General features: G+C 42.2%; 1 protein-coding gene across 1 annotated transcript in view; it reads left to right on the top strand.

The window, feature by feature from the left end:
- The window catches only part of TTC3 (tetratricopeptide repeat domain 3), a 196,659-nt gene that overhangs the window by 13,113 nt on the left and 157,935 nt on the right, over positions 1–25,611 (top strand). Inside the window, exons 7-10 of the mRNA XM_060234268.1 lie at positions 144–267; positions 2,593–2,678; positions 10,874–10,968; positions 14,146–14,208. Of these exons, the coding sequence (XP_060090251.1) occupies positions 144–267; positions 2,593–2,678; positions 10,874–10,968; positions 14,146–14,208 (368 nt within the window). The remainder of the gene's footprint in view (positions 1–143; positions 268–2,592; positions 2,679–10,873; positions 10,969–14,145; positions 14,209–25,611) is intronic.

Below are 25,611 nucleotides of genomic sequence, written 5' to 3'. Positions count from 1 at the left end.
GTGTAGGCACTCTTCAAGTGGGGGTATTCCTTCCAGTGGTGCACAATACAGTATTTATGTGTGTCTGTAATTTTTAAGTACTATTCATAATGATTTTTCACTTAGTTAAAATGACCCTGGCTTCCTTTTTTTACTTGAAATAGAGACTCTTTAACATTACAGAGGCCTTTGAATGGTTGAAATATGCAGATGACATTGGGATTTTACACAAACTAGAAACTCTTGGAAACTATTGTTGGCCTTTTCTAGAAGCCTTTTTTGCTGAATGTAAGTATGTATTAAATATAGAATAGTTTGTGGGAAAATGACTGTTCCTCTCTAACCTTATTCCTTTACAGGTAACTTATGTTTTATTGTTCTGGCTCCACTTTAAATTGATTATTATATGGACCATGTAAAAATGAACAGTTTTTTTGTGTGCTTATGTTTTGATATCCTACCTTTTCCTTGTCTAATATTCTGCCTACTGTTAAGAAAGATTTCCTTTTCTTTTAGGCTACACTGTAGTAAGAGGAAGTCATATCTAAATGAAAGAAGTTGTTTTATTGTTTCTTCAGTTGAAGACTATAAATCAGGGATGTCAAACATGCAGCCCAGGGGGCCGAATCAGACCCCTTGAGAGCTCCTATCAGGCCTCTGAGCAACTGGCTGTCATCTTCTTCCTTCTCTTTCTTCTTGCTCCCCTGGGGAAGGAAAGAGCCAGAGCTTCCTTTGTCCAGTTCCTTGGATCCCATGGGATAGATACAAAGAAAGCACCTTTAAGACTTGAGTTCTAATGTTGTAATCATGTTTTATTTTAAGTTCTTAGAAAACCTTTGTGTTTGTCTAGGTCCTTTATAAAGTTTATATCTCTGCTACCTGGCATTGCATTTTATGATACACATGGCCAGCCCAGTAATGTCTAATTTATGTCAGATTTGGCCCTCATAACAAATGAATTCAACATCCTTGCTATAAATGCATTTTCTTTCAGATTTAGATAATCCCCAAATTGGCATTTCAAACTAGGGATAGTATCTTGTTTACCATCATTTGTATTAATCATACCTTGTTATGACATCTGAATTCAGCATCTGCTATCTGTCAGCTAGCACCATCTTTCACAGTTGTCTAGTCATAGAATGGAAAGATGTCCTCCCCAGTCCTCTTGTAGAAGATGGAAGAGGGGGTAATTTAGCCCATGCACTTTCTTCAGCTCCAGGAATCATCTTTCCAGGGTTTAGGTTGTGACAGCAACAGGAGGCGAATGTGATGAAAATCTGTTCTGTTTGTGATTACCAATCTCTGTATTCAACCATATGATTCAGACTGGGATCTGCGAGAGTACTTCAGGGAGTCCACAAGTCTTTTTTAAAGATAGCAGATGAGCCCTTTTCATGCCAAGCTTTCTAATGTAAAAATGGAGCCCTTTTCTTTTTTTCTTTTTTTTTTGAATGGGGGCTGGTACTCTCCTCCTCAGAGGAAGGTTACAGCTTTGGATGCCCCATCTTTGGAACACTGAGAGATCATAGAACTGCTGCTACTGCTCCTCTCAGTCACATAGATTCCAAATCACTTTAGAGCACTAGTAAGAAAATGTACCTATTGGTTGCTGTGGATCAGTAGCTCTGTCTGAAGAACTCTGTGTGGTAACAATAAGGAACAGTTCTAATGCAGTTATCATTGGTATTTCAGGTATGAAATGTATGTGGTTTTCACTCTGTCTTTGCCTTAGAGGTCGTGAATTATTTCGCCTTAGAGGTAGTGAGATGCCAGTTTTCATCCATTGATGAATAATAACCATTGGTAGTTTTCCCAGAGTTCAGATTTTGTGTCACCTCCCCTCACCATTTCTGTCAACAGCTCTGAAAGCTTTTCCAGGATCTCTCTTACCCCTGTTCATTTAGCCTCTAAACAGAAGTTATCAACCAGTAAGAAAACTTCTTGCTGTGTCTGGTACAATGGCCCTGAAAGTAAAGGGGTGAAATTGATCTGGACTTGCACCCACCTGGGCTTTTTCATTTATGGCCCTATAGAGTCAGCTACCCTCTGAGACCTGGCCTTGAAGCCCTCATATGGACAGTACAAATACTTTATTTAAAACACTGCTTTTAAAGTGTAGCTGATACAGTTCTCCCTGTTTGAGGAAGATAGCCTATGTGTAAATTGGCAGGTGCACTTTATAGGGTTGCCAGGTCCCCCCTGGTCACTAGCAGGGGATGGAGGGGGATAGGATTTCCAGATCCAGGTTGGGAAATGGCTGGAAATTTGGGGATGGAACCTGTGGGGGGGGGACGCAGGGACCTCTGGGGTACAATGCCATGGAGTCCATCCTCCAAAGCAGCCGTTTTCTCCAGGGGAACTGGTCTCTTTGGTCTAGAGATGAACTGTAATTCTGGGGGATCCCCAGGCCCTTCTTGGAGACTGGCAACCCTAGCTGTTTATAAAGGGGTTGTTTGGGTGCAAGCAAGAGATAGAGAGGGCTTAGGGGTTTGTGAAAATTTGTAGTCAAAATGGAGGCCCTCAGGTCACTAAAATTTGATAACTGGTGCAGAAGTTAGTGGGTTTCAATGATCAACTGTTGCCTTAATTTTGCTTTGTTTTTCTTTGCAGACAAATATTATATAAGTAAAGTTGTACTGGAGGATTACAATTTAGTAGAAGAATTTGAATCTCATCACTGTGAAAGTTGTATAAAGGCAAGATTAAAACTTTTTAAAATTTGAATCTTGTAAACAGTCTTGTGAAGTTGCAATGTAGAAGCAGCTTTTTCCTGTTCTTTCTGTAAACTAATGCATATCAAACATTTGACATAGCCATTGCTACCAATATTCTGATGCTAATGAACAAGTTCTCACACATAGAATACTTTACATGGCTCTCTACTGAACTGATTAGAATTAGTGCAAAAGATCTACCTTCATATACATAGATAGATAGGACAAGAGTATTTGTAACATTCAAACGTAATGTTTGTATTCAGAGAATTAACTGCAGATGCGCTGTTTTATCATTTGTCCATGTCCAGAGATGTAAAATTTCTGGAAATTGTGAAACAGCAGGAAAAATTAATTTTTTTGGAAAATTGAAATATATTAGGTACTAGTACAAAGGTTGAGCAGAAACAGTGTTAAAAATGAATTAAAACAAAATAAATAAATTTATTATACAGTGCACTTGAAATAACATAGGCCTTAAATTCAGCCTCTAGATTGAAACCACTGGACTAAGTAATTCTCAGTGTACATTAAATAATACTAATATCCACAATTTGATGACATATGTATAAGACCGCAATCACAGTAAACAGGACCAAACACATTTCAGCCCAGTAATAGATAAACAAAGAACAATTGTTGATATAATAATCTAAAACAGATGTTGATTGGTTGACATTTCATACTGTGTGGCCAAATGGTGACATTATTATGATCATTCATCTTCTATGATTTCCATGACCACCCATAAAAATATATGGTTGAAACTTAATTTTGGCAATTAATTCCCTCGTGATGTGTGTGTATATATACATCACTGAGCAATCTGACATGTTTTTAATTTGTATGTTAAGCGCACTGTATAATAAATTGATTTATTTTGTTTAATTCATTTTTTAATTTATCTTTTATTAAATTTTATATATGTTACAATGAACAAATAATTAATTTACATACATCAAAACAGACCACTCATCAAACACCCAGTAACCCATCACTATAGTCACCTCTACTAATCTGTCTCTACCTATTACTTGCCTAATCTCCAATGTTGCTCTCTGGTTGTCACCAGCCCCCACAGTACGAGAGTAATTTCATTTGCACTGCGATGCCCTTTATGTCCTTCCGCCCTAATCCAGTGCGCCATAGACGGCCGTCAAAAAGGATGACCAAATTTCGTCCAACTGCTGGGATTGCATCAGACGTCGATAACCTATTCTTTCCTCTACCGCCAGTGCGAGCATTTCTTCTAACCAGAGAGCTACAGTGCCTGAAAAATCTGTTCTCCACATCTGCATAATAATCCTCTTAGCCGTCATCAGTGCCCGATACCCCCACTGTCGCTGCGGGCACAACAGTGCCCAAACTGACGGAAAATAGTTCAGCAAAATTTGAACGGTGGTGAACTTACATTGTGTCCCAATCATACGATTCATCCAGGCCAATACTCCTCCCCAAAATTCCACCAACACCGGGCATGTCCAAAGCATATGACACAAACCCGCTTCAGCTGTTTGACACCGCCAGCACAACGATGAAGAGGAAAGGTTGTGTTTGTACAAATGGGCTGGGGTCCAATAAATTTGAAAATGAATTTTTTTTCTGGATTAGTATCAGACGCTGATCCTTGGAAACCTTCTGAATCGTCCTACTAATCATACTTCACTGAAATGGCAGAATGTTAACTTTGAGGTCATCAGCCCATTTTATCCGCAATTCCTCAATTAGCTGTTGTTGCATTCTGGATCGAAAGAGCTCATATAAGGCTTGTACCAGTTTGTCATGTTGTAAAGCATGCCTTATTCTCACTAAAAGGGGCGGAGGATCCGGATCAGCCAAAGCATCCGGTCCCAATAGCAGTGTTAAAGCTGTCTTCATTTGGCGATGTTGCAACCATTGATTAGGCTCAAGTCCATATTTAACTTGAAGTTCCGTGAAAGTCCAAAACACTTCTCTATTTGTATCGCAGAGATGGTCTAAAGTGTCAATCTCCTTTTCCACCCATCTCATCCAAACCACCGACCTTTAATACTGGGTTGCCCCAGAGAGTCATAGCGGCATGTAAAAAGACATTAAAGCCCTGCGCAGAGCCGAATTGCTGCCAAATTCGTCTAGCAGCCTGAATTGGTGGAGGTAGGACGTTGTCTCGACAGTGATTCGAGCCCAGTACTTCTAACGAAGACGGGACAATCGATGCAGCCTCCAGACCAACCCATTCTGGGGAGTCCCCTCCGTCAGCCTGTCTCCATCTATTAGCTGATGCCAACAAATAGGCCTTGTGATAAGCACTTAAGTCTGGTAAGCCAAACCCGCCTTGATCGGGGGAGAGTTGTAGCCGTGCCAGAGAGAGACGCGGTCGCTTCCCTTCCCACAGAAAGTTCGCCACTAGTGAGTTAAGTTCTCGAAACCATTTCTGCGGAATATACTGATGGAGGGCACGGAGAGCATAAAAGAATCGCGGGAAGCTAACCATTTTCAAAGCATTAACTTTGCCCGACAGTGACAGCGGGATAGATCTCCATCGAACAAGATCAGACTTTGTCTTATCTATAAGTTTCCTAAAGTTCAAGCCCACTAAGTGCTGTATTCGGCATGGGATTAGCAATCCTAGATATTGAATAGATTCCTCCTGAAGTGCAAACTGCGATCCCACTGCGTCTGAAGTCTTCCTTCCACCCACTTGAAGTAGCTGCGTTTTCCCCCAATTCACTTTGTAGCCTGCGAGTTGGCTAAATTCATCAGTAAGTTTAATAATAGCTGGGATCGAAGAATCTGGCTCAGTCACCATCAGAAGAGCATCGTCAGCATACAACAATATTTTGAATACAGATGAGCGGTACTTCATTTTGTATATGTCCGTCCGTCGACGCACTGCTTGGGGGAGTGGTTCAATACAAATATTGAACAAAAGAGGGGATAGCGGGCATCCCTGCCTAGTTCCACACAATAAATCAACTGGATCTGATAAAACACTGTTAACCTTGATTCTTGATGCAGCATTTTCATAAATCAGCTGGGTCCAACGAAGGAACACATCCGGAAAGCCCAAGTCATCACATTTCTCAAGAACCGTCGGTCAACATGGTCAAAAGCTTTTTCAGCATCAATGGATATTAAAAAAGCAGGTTCTTCCTTCTCATTGTATATGGCGACTAAATCGGTAATTAAGTGAAGATTATCCGCGCCCGCATGGCCCCAAATGAAGCCCGTCTGTGCTCTGTTCACCACCTGAGTTATTACTGACTGGAGGCGCTGCACAAGTATGGTTGTCAGTATCTTATTATCAATGTTCAGTAGGGATATCGGGCGGAAACTTGATCAAAGTTGTAAGGGCTTCCCCGGCTTGGGGACAAAGTGATAGATGCTGCATTGAACTCCTTTGAAAGCATACCCTTATCAAAAATAGCCTGGTAAGTCTTTAACAGTTTAGAAGCTAGTATATCTTTAAACCTTATATACCAAGCCGGGGAAAACCCTTCTGGTCCGGGAGCTGATGCCTGCCGGAGTGCCCCAATCGCAGACGTTACTTCCTCCAGTCTTAGGGGCGCAGAGAGCACCCCTTGAGCTTCCACACTCAGTTCTGGTAAACAGCGCTGTCGCAAAAAGGCATGTTGTTTATCATCAGTCGCATCCACATGGCCTTTATAAAGCACCCGATAAAAAAGACGAAATTGATCAGCAATCCCTGCAGGGGTAACATGAACTGTACCCGTGTCGTTGCTAATCTGTTTAACCCATCGTCCTTTTCTCTGGCCCTTTAACCTGGAAGCCAATAATTTTTCCTGCTTCTCACCGAATTCCCAGTACTGGTGCTTTATCTGGGCATAATTAAATTCGGATCTACGGGACTTCAGCAAGTTCAGTTGAAATGTTAGTTGTTGACTTTGTCCATGGAGAGCCAGCAATGGTTTTTGGAAATATTTTTCCCATTGATCCTGCAGCAATTTCTCCAACTCTTGCTCACATTGGGCCTGCTCCCTTTTCTTTGCCACTGAGTACGCGATTATACGACCTCTCATTACGGCTTTAAATGCTTCCCAAACGTTTAAATAATGCTCCACCGACCCATCATTGGTCTGAAAAAACTGATGGATCTCCCTTGTCATCTGCTGGCAGAAAACCGTATTGTTCACAAGCGAGTTATTAAAACACCACGTGGTGTTTTTCTCAGGCCGGTTAGGCATGTTTAGTTCCATAGTTACTGCATGGTGATCTGAGAGAGAGAAAGGGCATATCTGGGCATTCTGAACCAAATGGAACCTGGATCTTGACATCAGCAGGTAATCGATCCTAGCCATACTTTGATGGACATGAGAGAAATGAGTAAACCCTTTCTGCTCTCTATATCGTTCTCTCCACACATCCAGTAGGCCGAACTTGGTCATCAACGCTGTAAGCACCGCCCACGTCCTTTGGGAGCACAAGACTGAATTGGCAGTGCGATCTTTATCTTTGTCTAGGACTAAATTGAAATCTCCGCCCAAAATTAACCACTCAAAATCCAACTTCCTTAATATATTGGCAATTTCATAAATTATAGCGGGCTCATCTCTGTTAGTGCCGTAAAGGTTGACCAAGGCGAGCTTTTGGCCTTGTAGTTGACCACACAAAAGAACATATCGCCTCTGGGAGTCAGAAAATTTCTCAAAGTTACTCCAACCCGAGCGGGCTCGAATAATTATTGCAACGCCACGTGCATTCTGCTCATATCCTTGGCACTTAACCAGCAAGGCACTTTCTTCTTCCAAAATGTGGGACTCTTGGATAAACAATATGTCAGTGTTTTGAAGCACCCGAGTCGCCAGGGTCATCGCTCTTTTCTTAGGGTCTCTGAGGCCACGGGCGTTGAGAGACACCAATTTAATTAACATATGTCCATTCCACCTCTCGACCATTTGGCCAGGGGCCAGAGAGCAACATTAACCATAGACTATTTATAGACATCTTAACTACACCCCGTGTATTGAACCCCTCCTTAATGAAGGAGCACCTTAAAAGAGACAACCCCCCACCCGCTCTATTGACTTCCAAAGAGCACGCCAAGACATTAAGGGTGGTGGTTACCCTGGGCAAAATTTCTAATCAAGTATAATCCAGTCTAAAAAGAAAGCAAAGGTTCAAGACAAACTAAGAGTAGCAACTTGTCATCCCTTATAGACCACTGGCATTGGTCTAGTAGTTGACATATAGAAATTTAAATTAAACAGTTCCCGCCCCTGCCCCCTACTCCTCAACCACCCCTGGGGGGGTAAGTCACTCCATAAATCCCCACCTTGCCCATAATCCCCCCCACACCCCACCAACTTCTCTAGTTGAATAGGAAATAAAAGCAGCTTATATCTTCAGCAATGTTACAAAATTACATGTTTCTCCTATAATTCAAAAGTCTGCTAAAGTTTGCTGCCTTCTTAAAAATCAAAACACAGCTTATATCTTAAGATATATTCAACTAAGTCCCCCATGCTCAATTCCTAAACAGGTATAATTACCCAATGCTGTTATACAATTCTCTACTTACATGCCATCATATTTCATTAAGATTCATTAAACTAATAATTCATGCAATTAAATCATTGAATTCATTCACTTCTCACCAGCCAGTAGAAAGTAAATTCAACCTAGCTGCATGCCCTGGAGGACCCAGCTAATACAATTAAAAGGAAAGCATAAAATAAGTCAGCATGGCTTAAGCTTATAGTTAATCAGCCCTTATAATCATCATAAACCTTCCTTAATTCTATTTAATAATCTAGACAAATTCATCTAAATACTTGCATAAGATCCATACACCTCATAACAAGTTACTGCATAGGTGAAAAAGTTTTTATTTAATACTTAACATCGGGGGGGGGGGGGTGGCAGGGGGCCAAAGGAGGACATCACCCAGGGAAGTGTGCAATGGGGGGGGGGACTATTAGAGCGAGAACAGCCCGAGCCAAAAAGGAAAAAAAAAAAAGAAAACAGAAAGAACGGCTCGCTTTAAAAGCTGCTCCTAATATGTCCCAGTGAATGCAGAAGTGTCCATTGCCCTTGCTTCAAATCTCCGTGTTTCCTAGACGTTGTCAGCAGGTGGCAGCATCGTTCTTAAATATTCCTCATACTTTGCGGAGTGTAAAAAAGAACTCTTCTGCCGTTGCGAATCAGGGCAAAAGTAGCTGGAAACAAAATAAAGTTTTCCACTTGCAGTTTCCGCGCAAGTTCCTTTGCCGTCTTGTAAGCACGACGCCTCTGGATTATAGTAATAGGAAAATCTGGGTACAAAGCGAAGCGGGCTGGCAGGCCATTCCAAACAATGCCATCCCTCATAGACAACTCCCTAAATTTACGAAGCACAAAATCTCATGTGGGGACACGAACAAAAGAGATTAGCAGTGTGATCCTGGCTGACCCCTCCTGGGCAGGTCTCAGAAGACGCACCACGGCTGCTATCTCTAAAGAAAAATCCGCAGGGAGCTTGAGTACTTGGCAAAAAAAGGTGCTTGCATAATCAACCAGCTCGGCTGGAGCCTGAGCTGCAACATCTGTGAGACCCACCAAACGTAAGTTACGATGCTGAGCCTCCCCTTCTAAAGTGTCCACCTTTTCCCGAAGGGCTAGAACTTCTTTCTGCATTTCTCCAGCTGCTACAACTTGATCAGCCATCTTATTTTCCATCACTGCAACTTTTCCTTCACATTGTTGGACTCTATTCAAAGCCTCTGCAGTGATTTGCTGAATCTGCTGCAGCTGCTGTGTTATCTGAGTTGGTAAAGACTCCATTTGAGCTGCTAGCGCGTCTATCTTCCCCTCTAATTTCTCCAGTGAGGGACCTCCCATTGCAGTTGTTGTCTCAGTCATATGGGTTTCCTCTTCGCCCTCAGAATCCTCCTCAGCCCCCCTTCTACCCCTTGTTTCCTTCTTCCTTTTTTGTTGTGGTTTTGGAGGCATCAGCCATTGGTGGGGGGAGGGAAACGGCCGCACGGGCGGGGAAAAGGAATATTCTCTAACTCCGAGCTAAGCTGGAACCCGACTTATCCGGGGGGAAGTTCATGCCCCAATAGCCACCCAGTCAACTGGGCTAATAAGCTGGCAGAAATCTCAAACTTATCTGTCCATATACAGCCTTAATAATCCGACTCGCCCGGAGCTTCCACCGACCACGTCTTCTCAACACATACCAGAAATAGGAAGTCCCCCTTGTTTAATTCATTTTTAACATTGTTCCTACTCGATGTCACCTAATTCAGTATTTTGGGTTGGGTTTGTATTTTTGTATTCAATTTGTATTTAGATTTGTTTTTTTGTATTCAGAAATTGAAATATATATACATATTTCCCTGTTAAACCTAAATTACTTTTACTGATTTAAAAAAAACAAAACACAAATGTTATCATTTATAACTTTGTATATAAAATTGTACTCTTCTATATATTTAGGGGATTTATTAGTATAAATTCCTTTGTTTGCTGTAAGAAAATTTGAAACTACCCAGTAATTGAGAGACAATTGCAAACGGTCATAGCATGTTTATTAAAATTTATTATAGTTTTTGTGGTCTGAAAGGTGGGGTAAAAATTCTGTAGTAAACACAGTAAAATCTTATTTGGACAGAAATGGTCTCAGGAAGTCACAACTACCGGCATCTTTAATAAGGTTTTTATCGTTTAAGATGTTATAGTATATTAATTGTTGCCAACATTATTTGCATTTTAAACCAAGGTTCTTAAAAATGTTGCATATTGTCTTACACAAACATTTTATACTGCACATTTAGAATAAAACCTTTTCTTCCATTTCATTTATTCAATAAGAAAAAAAAATCAAGAAATTTTTGGTGGGTTCCCCCAAATTTCCCAGCTTTTCTACTGGAAAGATTGTATAAGTTCTTAGTACTTTTTTACATTGTACACTTTGGATAGAAAATAAACCTTGTCTTAAAACCATTAGTCATTTTAAGAGAAAATATTTCATAAGGTTTTCTTTTCAGTGCTACTCCAAATTTCCCAGTTTTTCCACTAGAAAGAAATGGGGGGGAAGGAGGTTCTCAGAAGGAGAGAGTTGAACTCTTTCCTGAGTTTTTCTGTTTATTTTTCTAGACCTTCACATCTCTAGTCCATTTTTCTTGTGCATTTTAAAATGTAACAGAATAACCCAAAGAGTTGGGAATTAATTTGAATTTTTCATATGTTTCATTTAGAAAAGTAACGATATGAAAACAAGAGGGAATGAAGAATTTGCTAAAGAGAACTTTGAAATTGCTATTGCCTCCTATACAAAAGCTGTAGAACTTTGGTAAGTTGATAAATGTACATAAATATAATATTAGAACTCTCTTGTTCAAAAAGGAAAGTAGCTTCCTGAGAGGCAAATCTTTGAGAATATTATGAATATAGGAAGAATACAGTTTTGATGTAGGGTATATACAGTGTCCCTAAGGAGCTACAGAGTTTCATGGGATCTCTGTGTTCTTTAAATAGTGACAGGACTTGGCTTCTTCTAAAATTATGTATTTGTTTTTAGTTGGCAGTTTTTGTCAGTTGTTTAAGTATCAGCACCTCCTAATGGTAGAGTTCGAGATGCATTGAATTCACATCAGAGTTTTCCAGTTACAATTTTTAAGCTGCACTAAAACGTCTAAATATTATGTTAATTTTGAATAACCCAACATGGTCTGTTGTATCTATGAAAAATGTTTCTTTTTAAAAAGAGTATTTAAAGCTGAACTTCCAGTAGGGTAAAAAGCCAAGGGGGTGGATTCCTTTTCTTCCTTTTGCCAGCTTTTTCTGTACTTCTCTAAAAAAATTCCTTGTCAGAAGAAATATAGAACAGCAGAACAAAAATCTGTCAGAGCTGAAACCATTTTGATAACAATGTGTCTGCTCTACAAATTAAAGGATAATGTTATCTTGGGCATTAGCTTAACTATCAAAGTATACAATGTGGGAAAAATGTAAGACTTTTTTACTGTAAAATTTTCCTTTTTTTAGAAATGTAGGGTACAGAAATAAAAAAGAAAGGGGGGAGTTTGAATTGCTTATTACAAGGACATACATACATCCAAGAGTTCTGAAAGAACTCAAAGTTGAACTTGTGGATCTTCTAACAAAAATCTGTAATCTTTCATTGAAATCTGCCTCCGTTCCTGAGGATTGGAAGGTAGCAAATGTCACCCCCATCTTTAAAAAGGGTTCCAGAGGAGATCCGGGAAATTACAGGCCTGTCAGTCTGACTTCAATAACGGGAAAGTTGGTAGAAACCATTATCAAGGACAGAATGAGTAGGCACATTGATGAACACGGGTTATTGAGGAAGACTCAGCATGGGTTCTGCAAGGGAAGATATTGCCTCACTAACCTGTTACATTTCTTTGAGAGGGTGAACAAACATGTGGACAAAGGAGACCCGATAGATGTTGTTTACCTTGACTTCCAGAAAGCTTTTGATAAAGTTCCTCATCAAAGGCTCCTTAGAAAGCTTGAGAGTCATGGAGTAAAAGGACAGGTCCTCTTGTGGATCAAAAACTGGCTGAGTAATAGGAAGCAGAGAGTGAATATAAATGGGCAGTCTTCACAGTGGAGGACGGTAAGCAGTGGGGTGCTGCAGGGCTCAGTACTGGGTCCCATGCTCTTTAACTTGTTCATAAATGATTTAGAGTTGGGAGTGAGCAGTGAAGTGGCCAAGTTTGCAGATGACACTAAATTGTTCAGGGTGGTGAGAACCAGAGAGGATTGTGAGGAACTCCAAATGGATCTGTTGAGGCTGGGTGAGTGGGCGTCAACATGGCAGGTGCAGTTCAATGTGGCCAAGTGCAAAGTAATGCACATTGGGGCCAAGAATCCCAGCTACAAATACAAGTTGATGGGGTGTGAACTGGCAGAGACTGACCAAGAGAGAGATCTTGGGGTCGTGGTAGATAACTCACTGAAAATGTCAAGACAGTGTGCGTTTGCAATAAAAAAGGCCAACGCCATGCTGGGAATTATTAGGAAGGGAATTGAAAACAAATCAGCCAGTATCATAATGCCCCTGTATAAATCGATGGTGCGGTCTCATTTGGAGTACTGTGTGCAGTTCTGGTCGCTGCACCTCAAAAAGGATATTATAGCATTGGGACTCTTTAACTTGGAGAAACGTCGACTGCGGGGTGACATGATAGAGGTTTACAAGATAATGCATGGTATGGAGAAAGTAGAGAAAGAAGTACTTTTCTCCCTTTCTCACAATACAAGAACTCGTGGGCATTCGATGAAATTGCTGAGCAGACAGGTTAAAACGGATAAAAGGAAGTACTTCTTCACCCAAAGGGTGATTAACATGTGGAATTCACTGCACAGGATGTGGTGGCAGCAACAAGCATAGTCACCTTCAAGAGGGGTTTAGATAAAAATATGGAGCAGAGGTCCATCAGTGGCTATTAGCCACAGTGTGTGTGTGTATATATAAGTTTTTTTTGCCACTGTGTGACACAGAGTGTTGGACTGGATGGGCCATTGGCCTGATCCAACATGGCTTCTCTTATGTTCTTAAAAAGCATACGGTATCTCAGTAGATATTAATATACATATTCATGGGAGTCAAAAATACTATACTTATTCTGCTGTGCTGTTAAAATTTACCACTATATTATCTGGTATCTATTATTATACATGCTGGTTAACTCAAACCGATAATTACCTGAACATCAGATATCAAAAAATATGAATAATCTTGACTTTTTAGTTTTAATAACCTTTTAAACTTTTGATAGACAATCCTTTAATCAAACACTGCGATATTGATATAGTCACTATAACAAACTATAATTTATTTTTAAAAATTATGAAACTGTATTGGATCTGCTTCATGGGCTAGTTATATTACAAAATTAATTGAATATAGTGATTATATTAAAACAGCATTAGAAATATCTATGTATAGATCTTGTTCCAAAAGAAAATATTTGTACTGTTTGTCTTTATAACAGGCATAATAAGCTTCCCACTTTTCAAATTCTTTAATCAGCCTTTTGTTTATATAATTAATTAGTTTGGCCAGCATAGCATATTTTTGCATTTTATCTTTCCAGTTTTCAATAGTTGGTCATCCTTCTCCTTTTCATTTGGTTGCCAGTGTGACTCTAGCTTCTGTTACATATATCTAAGTAGTAAAAGGCATTTTTCATAGTTTTAAGGTTAATATCATTTTTACATTTTATAAACTGCCATTTAATTAATTAACTGTGACCTTGCTTTGGACTGAAAATGGCTTGACATGCTATCTTTGGCCAGTTGTCTGTGTAATGATAATGTTTAATAATCTCAAAGATGCATGTACACGAAGTATTTTTTGGATTATTGTTTATTCTGTGATAGAATACACATTGTTATATGGTAATTAATATTGATGAATATTGTGAGTAAAATTTATTTTCATAGTTTCTTGTTTGGTTTATTGGTCATCATGCTTATATGTTCTCTGTGTATTTATAAGGCCTGAGAATCACCTTCTTTATGGTAACCGGGCCCTGTGTTTTCTCCGAACAGGACAGTATAAGTAAGTACCTCCTTGGAATTCCAAGATCTGAAGTTACCTGAATAAATTTGTGTATGAATACTGCTATATAGATGTATTATCTTGCATTAAGATTTTTTTTTGCCATCGAGGCAGAACTAACTTATGGTGACCCCATAGAATTTTAAGGCAAGAGATAGTCGGAGATGGTTTGCCACTGACAGCCTCTGTGTCACCTTGGAGGCATCCCATCTAAATACCAGCCAGAGCCAACCCTGCTTCTCATATCTGAAGAGATCTGGCTAGTATAGGCTATCCAGGTCAGGGCTTTAAGAGTGAAATTAGTAAATTCTCTGGCCTCTGAAGAGGTGGAAAACCAGAATCCAGTGGTTTCCAAGCATCTTTTGAGGAATTTCCTGCTGACATGACTGATGATTGTACAAAAGATCTGGTAGGCCTCTGGGCTCATGAGACCTGGTGTGCTGTTGATTCAATAGCTGTTGTGTGTCCTCTTACCTGTAATGAAGCATAGTTTGTCATGTGGCTTAGACCTGATTTGGAAGCTCTGAAGCACAAAAATGATTGGTTCATACTATGGTTGATAAAAACACAAGCTGAGTTTCACAAAGCACAGACTATGATGTATTGGAAAACCTACTTGGTAGTGGTGAAGACAGCAAACAAAAAATACTTTTTTGACACAGCTGTGTTCATGAAGAGCTATCTGTTGATGCAGTTTAGGTTTGTGAAAGTCCTGTTATATTTTGGCTGTCATGCACAATAATGGAATCCTCTTTGGGTTGCTTGTTGTTTTATAGTTATTTCCGCTAGCCCTGGTACCGCTAGCCCTGGTAGGTGAGTCAATATAGCAAACACCAGTCCAACGACACTCTGTGCTTAACTATATACAATTTATTTACAATATTTGCATTCTCCAGCAAAGTGTTCTGCCAAATAACCATCTAGAGTAGAAGGAAAGATTGTAGAGCACAGCACTGCTTATATACAAATTACATAGTCTCTGCACCAATGGGTTACAAGTACCAAGTCATTGTGCACTGGACACTCAGCCTCTGCACTCATTCCCAAATGCTGGTCAGAACTGGTTTCACTTTGTTGAGACTTACTAAACACTGATGTCATCTATCTGACTGTCAGATCAGCATACTCTCACTAGTCTCTAGCCTAATGCCTTATTGAGCATTTTTATATGTTGACATTGCCATGGCCAGTTTGCTAAATACTTTGTGTGGATAAAATTGCTTGTATCATATCTGACTTACTTCATTTTAACAGTTCCACTGATTGGTCTTGAGCATATATCAGGCTTATGTGGATACCTGCCCTTGCGAGGCTTAAGTTGGAGATGTGAATACTTAACATGACATGTGAGATCTACTGGGGTCCTGACAGACTGAGAAGATGGATGTTGTGTATTATAAATTGCTGCCTATAAGATGTACCCAGTGTTTTATTAGACCACAATTAAAGGAACTATCTTTGGATAGCAGATATCTGACTGATTAGGCCAGTATCCAGTCTCTTGGTCTGGAAAATCTTGAAGAATGTTGTAGCTGAATAGATTCAGGCATTCCCGGATGAAACTGAATATCTAGATCCTTTCAGTCAAGATTCATGACCAGCTATGGCACAGAAACTGCCTGAGGTTGCCCTAATCTGAGTGTTCTCTTAACTGGAAGTGAGGGGGGAGTGAAGCCTCCTCCAGTGTTCTCTTAATAGAGAATGCTCAGATGCCCGGGCCACAGCATCGAAGCCAGTAGGGCGGATTCTAGTGGCGCTCCTTAGAGCTTGCGTGGGGGGAGGGGTGTATGGTACCACAGAAGGGAAGGAGGGGAGTGCGGAGGCCCGGTGTGTGTGCGTGAGCATATGCCTAGGACCACCAGGGTGCGGGGTGGCAGACTATGAGTCTGCCTGGGGCACCATGCACCCTAGGGCTAGCCGTGGTGCTGAACTATTAGAGGCGATACACTTTCATTCTTCCTTTGTAAGGCAACTATGGATTCCTGTAAACAAAGGAAGACATGAGAACAAACAGAATGCAAATTCTGTGTAGACAGGGTTCATACATAGGGAATTGAACATATATGCTTATATTTTAAAGACTGCTTAAAAGGAGTGAATGGGCCATGGTGTTGGGCCTTTAGAAGAAAAATGGTGTCTTGCTTAAGGATGAAGTACCTTATGACTCCCTCACTTATGCTAAAATTCAATGTTTAATAGCATCCAGGGATTGGTTCTACTGATCTTATGCCTGAGCCACTTACCACTCTGTGTAAAAAGAAAGCAGCATAAGCTGCAGTACATATAATTCTATCTTGATAGGGCTTATGAACAAGACAAGATGAGACTTTCTTTTTCTTTTAAATAGCCATCTCTGGAAGAAGCAGTTTAATGTTACTTTGCAGTGAGCTAAGGACAGGCTTGTGGCTGTATATTAGGCAGGAGGCTTCATTGTAGATATTATTGCTCACTCAATTGTGGGACTGCACCTCTGTTGAAGAAATCTGGACACCAACACTAGCACCATGTACACATTCACAAAACATTACAAGACCACCATCTGTAGAGGAAGAATTTTGGAGATGAGCATTAACACTTTGAGGTACATGCCCACTCAGAGGGATGCTGCTACTTTGCTGTATCCCAGCTCTGAAGATTGCCATATGTTCAGCTAAAGTTGAGAGGGAAAGTTTGCTAACAAATGGTACCGCTTTCTGGGCAAATTGTCCTCTTGTCTACCTTAATCTATCGTAGGGTTTTGGCTGAGGGAGCACATGGTACGCACTGAATTAGTTAGTAGCCTTCTTCTGATAGGCAGATACCATGTTTAGGTCAGTGGGATTCTATTATGCAGCCCATAGAAACATATGGGAGGTAGGCACTGCCCTGCAGAGGACCTTCCAAGTAAGTTGTATTTTGTTATTGAATCAGTCACCCCACTTTTTCAGTGGTGATTTGGGATTTTAGCTCTGCCTTGCTGCATCTGGGAGGTAAGGGTTCTTACTAATTCTGCCTTCCATCCAGAGCAGGGGTCTCCAGTCCCTAGGCTGCAGACCAGTACCGGTCCATGACCTGTTAGCAACCTGGCCACACAGGCATGGTGCTCTTGGCTTCCAAGGTCATAGACCCGGGAAGCTGAGAGCAGTGGGATGGTGCATGTTCTCCTCTGAGCCCGACTTTCCAGAGAGCAGAGCACACTCTCTTCTCAGAGAGCATCCTCACTCAGAGTGAGGGAGAACAGTCCGATAGCCCCTTTCGCCCACCCGGTACCGGGTGGATAAAAGAGGCAGCGCAGCCTTTCTCTGAAGCTGCCTTCCCTTGCAGGGGAGGCAGCCTTGGAGTGAGGCTACACTGCCTCTTTAGTCTGCCTGGGTCCTGGATGAGTGGAAGAGGCAGGGTGGCAGATACCTTCACCTTCATTTAAAGACCCATTCTGTAGGGGAGGAGGAGACAGATTGGCTGCTTCTGCCATCTCAGCGCCTAGTGGGGAGGTGACAGAAGCAGCCCCAGTCTCCCCCTCCATTTAAAGACCTCCACGGTGGGCAGGGATGGGTGGGGGACAGTCTGGGGCAGCCAAAACCCCAGCATCCCCCCCCCCCCGTTTGAGGATAAATTGTCTTCTACAAAACTGGTCCCTGATGCCAAAAGGGTTGGGGACCACTGATCCAGAATATATAGCCATCACAAGCACTTAATTACAATATAGCCAGAATTATTTTATCAACTTTATAATATTTATAAATTATATAATCACATAAACAATAAAGTAAGCAATTTCACTGTAACCTGAAGGAAGTGTTCATCTTTACTAGTCACAATCATGATTCTTGAGAAATGGGTTCCAGTATAAGTACCTCATGAATTCTTATTTGAATCCTTCTCTGTGACTTTGAGAAGTCTGTCAAAAAGCACAACTTACCAAGAAGAGGAACAGGAGAGGAAGAAGAGGAAAAAGAAGAGAAATAGGGAATTGGATTTATATCCCACCCTTCACTTGGAGTCCCAGAGTGGTTTATAATCTCCTTTCATTTCCCTTCCCCTCCCCACAATAGAAACCCTGTGAGGTAGATGGGGCTGAGAGCTCTCCAAAAATTGCTGTTGAGAGCAACAGCTCTGAGAGTTATGACTGATCCTTGTCATATTAGCAGGTATATGTGGAGGAGTGGGGAATCAAACCTGCTTGTCCCAGATTAGAGTTTGTGCACTTAACCACTACAGCAAACTGGCTCCTAGAAGGTGCATAGTTTGCACAGGATTCAGTTGCAAAAGAAACAACTCATAGAAACATAAGAGTTCAATGGGATCTCTAGAGTCATCTAGTCCAACCCCCTGCACAATGCAGGAAATTCACAAATACCTCCCCCTTCACATGCCAGTGATACCAGCTCCATGCCCAGAAGATGGCAAAAAAGCTCTCCAGGTTCCTGGGCAAATTGGCCTGGAATAAAATTCCTGCCTGACCCCAAAGTGGCAAATAGCATTTCCTTGGGCCTGTAAGAAAGAACTAAGAGAACTAAGCACTGATGCAACTGCCCTCCTTTTCATGATCTGCCTAAGTTCACAGATTCAGTATTGCTGTCATATGGGAATCTAGCCTCTGTTTAAAAACCTCCAAAGAAGAAAAGACAGCCACCACCCAAGAAAGCCAGTTCAACTAAGGAACTGCTCTAAATGTCAGGAAGTTCTTTCTAATGTTTAGTTGAAAACTCTTCTGATTTAATTGCAACCCATTGGTTCTGATCTGACCATCTGGGGCCACAGAAAATAACACACCATCCTGTATATGACAGCCCTTGAAGTACTTGAGGATGGTTATCATATCACCTCTCAGTTGTCTGCTCTCCAGGACATGGGATTGAATTTATATTCCGCCCTCCACTCTGAGTCTTACAATCTCCTTTATCTTCTTCCCCTGCAACAAACACCCTGTGAGGTAGGTGGGGCTGAAAGGACTCTCACAGAAGCTATCCTTTCAAGGACAAGCTCTGTGAGAGCTATGGCTGACCCAAGGCCATTCTAGCATTTGCAAGTGGAGGAGTGGGGAATCAAACCCAGTTCTCCCAAATAAGAGTCAGCGCACTTAACCACTGCACCAAACTAGCACCAAAAGTTCCAGCTCCTTCAGCCTTTCCTCATTGGACGGTCTCCAAAGAGTGCTCCAAAGACGGTCTACCCAAAGAGTGCTGTCTTCATCACCTGCTACAGTTTCACTTTCCTGCCCCTACAAGGGACTTACCATGTCCTTGTTCTTTTTCTTACTTTGTACATAAGAAAATAAGTCTTTTTTGTTTTTAGCATCTCTCCCTAGTCTTAGCTCATATTGAGGTTTAGTCTTCCTAACTTTCTTTCTACAAACACTGGTCATTTGTTGGTATTCATCCTTGGTTGTAAGGCCCTTCTCCATTTCCTAAATGTATCTGTTTTATTTCTCAGGTCCTTAGAAAGGTGTTTATGGATCCACCTTGGCTTCTTTAGACTCCTCCCATTTTCCCTTCTCATAGGAATCATTTGTGGTTGTGCCTTCAATATTTTGCTTTTAAGAAACTCCCACCTCTCTTGAACTCCCTTCTCCTTAAGTATTTCTGGCCATGGGATTCTACCCAGCATAACTTCTAAGTTTGTCAAAATTTGTTTTCCTGAAGTTCATCCTGTATGCCTGACTGCTTACAACTTTTTCATTCCCTGAGACTGTAAATCCCAAAATTACATGGTCACCATTACCCAAGGTGCCCACTACTTTCACCTTGTCAACCTGGTCTTCCCTGTTGGTGAGAATCAAATCCAAGATAGCACATCCCCTTGTTTTCCTCTTCACTTTCTGGCAAATGAAGTTTGCAGCAGAAGTCAGGCATTTATTTGATCTTTCTTTTTTTAGCAGAGTTGGACTTGCAACAGATATCCAGGTAGCTGAAATCTCCCATGACCAGCGTCTTCTATCTCTTTGTAATCTGTTCTATGGGTGTCTCATCTAAGACCTCTGCCTGGCTTGGTGGTCTATAGCAGACTCTCACCATAATATCACTATTAGTTTTTACTCCTTTTTTTCTTTTTTACCTAGGGACTCTCAGCTGAACTTCCAAGTTCAAATACATGTATTTCCTCACAAGTATATACCTCCTTTACATATAATGTGATCACCCTTCCTTATTTTTCTGTCCCTTTTAAATAAGTTGTATCCCTCAGTCATAATATTCCAGGTGTGAGTGTCATCCCACCAAGTTTCAGTAATGCCTACAAGGTTATAGTCCCCCTTCCTGTATTAGGAGTTCCAGTTCCTCCTGTTTATTTCCCATACTCTGCGTATTAGTGAAGAGACATTGGAATCCATGCTGCATGGTCTGTAAGGTTTTTGTCACCGTACATACCTGCAAGTTACTGTTACCTAGCTTATGTGCCACACCCTGAAAATATTTAGCTTTCTTATCTCCAGTTATTGGCATGGTACTAGGTTTTGAATTTTAGTCTCACTCCCCCATATGATTTAGTCTAAAGCCCTCTTTATTAGGCTTGCAAGGCTCTTAACAACACATTTTCCCTTACCTTCATGAGGTGCAAACTATCTCCCGATAGAAGGGCTTCATCATGAAAGCATAATGGTCCAAAATCCAAATCTTTCCTGATGACACCATTTACATAGTCAATTATTTATTTGCAGTATTTTTCTTTCCCCTTCTAAGCTGTGGCCTTCAACAGGAAGAACTGATAAAAACACAACCTCCCAAGTCCTTCATCTTCTTACACAGGACTACATCATCTCTTTTAATACATTCCGGGTTGTGCCAGGCAGTATCATTTGTGCCCAGATGGATTGGCAAGAAAGGATAATGATCTGTGGGCTTGATGAGTCTCCCTTCCCTTTCAGTCACATCCTGATTGAGTGCACCCAGCATGCAGCAGACAACAAGTCTGGTTGGCACACTTTGAACTCAACCCCTCTGGAATCCCCAACTACCATCACATGCCTTCTCCTGTTCTGAGGAGCTGAAGCTCGAGTCCTCTTATCAATGGCGGCCTGAGAAATTTCCTTCAAGCTTTGTGGAGGCTGGGAAAGTTGCCCTTGTTCCAGTGGTCCAGAATCCATATCTATGGGGAGATTGTGGAACAGATTGCTTAGCAACAGAGGCTCAGAATGTCTCCTGATCATCCTACTTCTGCATGTTACCTTTTTCCCATGTGCGCTCCTTCTGTGTTGGGTGCTCCTTCATTTGTCGAGGTGCCTTTTCCTCCTCTGGTTGCCCTCTCAAGAGCACTTCATAGGTTTTGTCCATGAAAACTTCATCTTCCTTTACAAACTGGAGTGTGGACAAATGTGCCTCAAGTCTCTGTATCTCCTCCAGTAGGGCTACCAACTTATATTTGCTGCAAGTATAATTGCTGTTACCTTCAGGCATGAATATGAACCTGGCAGTCTTTGCATGTTACTGCCTCTGCTCCTTCACCAGTTATGCTGCAGCAATCCATTTCAAATTTCCAATCCAAATTAGTACTCTTTATCTAGTACCTCCGATAACTCCACTGCCAAACTGCCTCCCAAGACTACTTGTGAATAGCTACTCCCTGTCCTACAGGGCCCTCAGGCCAGACCTGCCCAGGGCAATCTCCAATTACCAGCATACGCCTTCTCTGATATCAGGGAGCAGAAGTTTGAGTCCTCTCATCCATGGGGGCCTGAGAAATTTCCTTCAAGCTTTGTGGAGGCTGGGGAAGTCACTCTGTTTCCAGTGGTCCACAATCAAGATCTATGGGGACATCTGTGTGGGAGATCTTGGTACCGATTTCTTAGCAGCAGAGGCTCAAAATGTGTCTTCATTACCCTGCTTCTGCAGGTATGACCAAGCAACCACTTTTAATAATCTCTCTTCTAAAATGATCATTTTGTCATTGCTTCTGTTGCCAAAATTTTCCCTCAGAAATTGGCATGATGGGCACAGGTAAAGACTTAATCAAATTTTGTTTTATTTCAGTACACTGGCAGGGAATGGAATTGATATGCACATAGGGATTTGGAATAGGTAGACAAGATGTTAACCTTAATATAGAACTGTATCTGAAGTTGCTGACTTCCCAAGAGATGGTTTTGCATTTAAAATTGTTTTTACTACAGATATTCTTAGAGTGTCTTATACCTTCTTTTGGAGCTTGAAATTTTATTAGACTTGAAATTGTATTAAGTTTTAACCCTACATTTGTAGACCAGGGGCTTTCCTATCTGCCCCCACTTCCTCTGGGCAGATTGTTATTCGCTTCCCCTTAAGAGCAATAACCCCTTTTGAGTTGTTTGAGGGACCTCTGTGCCTCCTCAAACTTCTTCGATTACAATAATGAACCACAGTTTAACAGTGGTAAATAAGAAAGAACAAGACAAACTGTGTAGCACTATATAAGAGGTTATAATGAAGGAAATAACCTATATTACATAATGTAAACAATTTCTCATATCTTAGCTGGAAGAAAAACTTCTGTTTTGCTGTAAGTCCAGTAAATATCAGTTTCAAAGCAAGTCTTCCTTAAATCACGTTGTAAATTTCAATCTGAAGACAGAATCGGGACTGGTTTTGTTTTCCAAACATCAGCCAAGGATTAATATACAATTCAATATCTCATGGCTTCATGCTGTTATAGAAGAGATTTGATAATAAACCATTCATACCCCATTATACTGCAAAAATACCTATTACAAAATACATACCCAAACAGTCAGGCAAAATAATATGTTCTTTGAAGCACCAGTCCTTTCCTATATTAGGAGTAACATTCCACAGTTTTCTGACTGGTATATGCTTCTCCTAACATGCCATTCATTTCTACACCTGGTAGATTAATTAAAAAGAAGCACTGATGTTTTCACATCGTGACATTGATAATTTCATACAGTACATTCATATTAGTTGGGGGGTGCGGGGGTGGGTGGGCTCCCTCTGGGTATCCTACCCCCCCCCCCCCCGGGAAAGTGTATGCGCAATACATAGCCTCTCCTCTCCCGGTGTAGTGAACGCCGCGTGGTCACTGTCTGGCTATGCCTGGCAGATGGTCACTGCAATGGCCTCTCCTGCATTACTGCATCCGTAGCAACACCTTCTCTCTGGTCCCCCCCGTTTTTCACAGAGTTTGCTACGTCATGGTGCGACCGAATTGTCCGGCGGTATAACCGGATGGGCAGGCTGGGCCCACCAACCTCGCCAGCCTAAGAGAAGGAAAACTCTAACATCAAACCCGGGCAGATAGAGCTCGTTAATGTAACACCTACCACCTGGAGGACTCGCTGCCGGCGTCCCGGCTTACTGGGCCATGGCAGATGACCCCCAGGTGAAAGGGTGGAGCCAGTACCGCGCACACTGCGCTTCACCTAAAAAATTCCTCTGCACAGGCCTGAAGGGCATATCCACATACACAACCCACAACGCATCAAGTCCTGCAGTGATGGGCAAGGGGCGAAACGGCAGGTGGAAGGTGCCACTGGAAGCCGCAGTCCCGATCCTGCATGTAGGCGGTTCAGGGTATTGGTCGCCTGATGCTAACCTGGAGACGAAAGCATTTTTCGGCAGCACCCTGAACGACCAAGCAGCCTTATCTAGGGACAGCACTGCTTGCTCCACACGGAGAGGGGCCTAGAAAAGGTGGCCTAAACAAAGCTCGTCTCCTCCAGCCCAGTTGGCTAGCCGCGGTCAACGGGCATCCTTACTTGCGGTCAAAAAATAACAACAAAGAAAAGGCATGCACCTGCCTCACAAAGTGTGCAAAGACTAAAGCTTGCGTGTTGGAACATCAGAACCATGCTTGACACAGCAGACAGTGGTCGCCCTGAACGACGCTCTGCTCTAGTTGCCCACGAACTTCTCAGGTTGAATATCGACATAGCAGCTCTCAGTGAGGTCCGTTTCCCTGAGGAAGGTAGTCTTCAAGAACAAGGTGCTGGCTATACCCTCTACTGGTCGGGTAAGTCAAAGGCTGAGAGCCGCCTTTCTGGCATTGGCTTCATGGTCAGGAACTCCATTGCCTCCAAACTCAAAAACCTGCCAACAGGTCACTCAGATCGCATCATGTCCATGCGCCTCCCACTTCAAAACAAGCAGCATGCAACACTCTTCAGTGTGTATGCCCCAACCCTTCAAGCAGATCCTGCAGAAAAGAACAAGTTCTATGCTGATCAACGCAACTTTGTACGGAAGACCCCAACAGAGGACAAGGTGATCATCCTTGGCGACTTCAATGCCAGAGTAGGTAAAGACTCGGAAGCCTGGAAAGGAGTACTTGGCAAACACGGCATTGGCAACTGCAATGATAACGGGCGCCTCCTGCTAGAATTCTGCATGGAGCACCAGCTCACCATCACCAACACTATCTTCCAGCAGAAGAACAGCCTGAAGACAACCTGGATGCACCCACGGTCCAAGCACTGGCACCGTATCGACTACATTCTGGTGCGCCAGAGAGACCTTCGAGATGTCTTACACACCCGAGTAATGCCCAGTGCAGAATGTCATACGGATCATCGTCTTGTACGCTGCAATCTCCGTCTTCGCTTTAAACCCACACCCAGGAGAGGAGGTATCCCTCGGAGGAAGTTTCAGGTTGGCAGTCTCCAGTCAGCCGAAGTTAAAGCTGCCTTCCAGGCAAAACTCCAGTCAAGAATTGAGGACCCCAGTTGCCCCACAGACCCTTCTCCAGAAGCACTTTGGGAACACCTAAAAACTACCGTCCTGCAGATCTCTGAAGAAGTCCTTGGGTTCTCCACAAGGAAGAACAAGGACTGGTTTGATGAGAACAATCAAGAGATCCAAGATTTACTGGCGAAAAAGAGATCTGCCTACCAAGCACATCTTGCTCAGCCCTCCTGTCCTGGGAAAAAAGCAACCTTTCGCACTGCATGTAGCAACCTCCAGCGCAAGCTTCGAGACATTCAGAACGATTGGTGGACCAAGCTTGCAGAGAGAACCCAGCTGTGTGCAGACACTGGTGATTTAAGAGGGTTCTACGAAGCCCTGAAGGCAGTATATGGTCCATCATATCAGGCTCAGAGTCCCTTGCATAGTGCAGATGGCCAAGTGCTCCTCACAGACAAGGCATCCATACTGAACCGGTGGTCAGTATTTTCAGGTTCTCTTCAGTGCCAATCGCGTAGTTCAAGATTCAGCAATCCACCTCACCCCACTTCAGCCAGTGAAAACAGAGTTGGATGAGATCCCCACCCTAGAAGAGACTGTTAAAGCCATCAAGCAACTGAAAAGTGGCAAGGCAGCAGGAGTTGATGGAATTCCACCAGAGATCTGGAAGCATGGGGGCACAGTACTACATAGCTCACTTCACAAAGTACTTGTCACCTGCTGGGAACAAGGCAAATTACCACAGGACTTTCGCGATGCAATCATCATCACCCTATACAAGAACAAAGGGGAAAAGTCAGACTGCTCCAACTACCGGGGG

The sequence above is a fragment of the Heteronotia binoei genome, chromosome 3 (genome assembly GCF_032191835.1).
Source record: "Heteronotia binoei isolate CCM8104 ecotype False Entrance Well chromosome 3, APGP_CSIRO_Hbin_v1, whole genome shotgun sequence".
NCBI lineage: Eukaryota > Metazoa > Chordata > Lepidosauria > Squamata > Gekkonidae > Heteronotia > Heteronotia binoei.
Note: the sequence above shows the minus strand (reverse complement) of the source record. Positions and strands in the feature narration are given on the sequence as shown.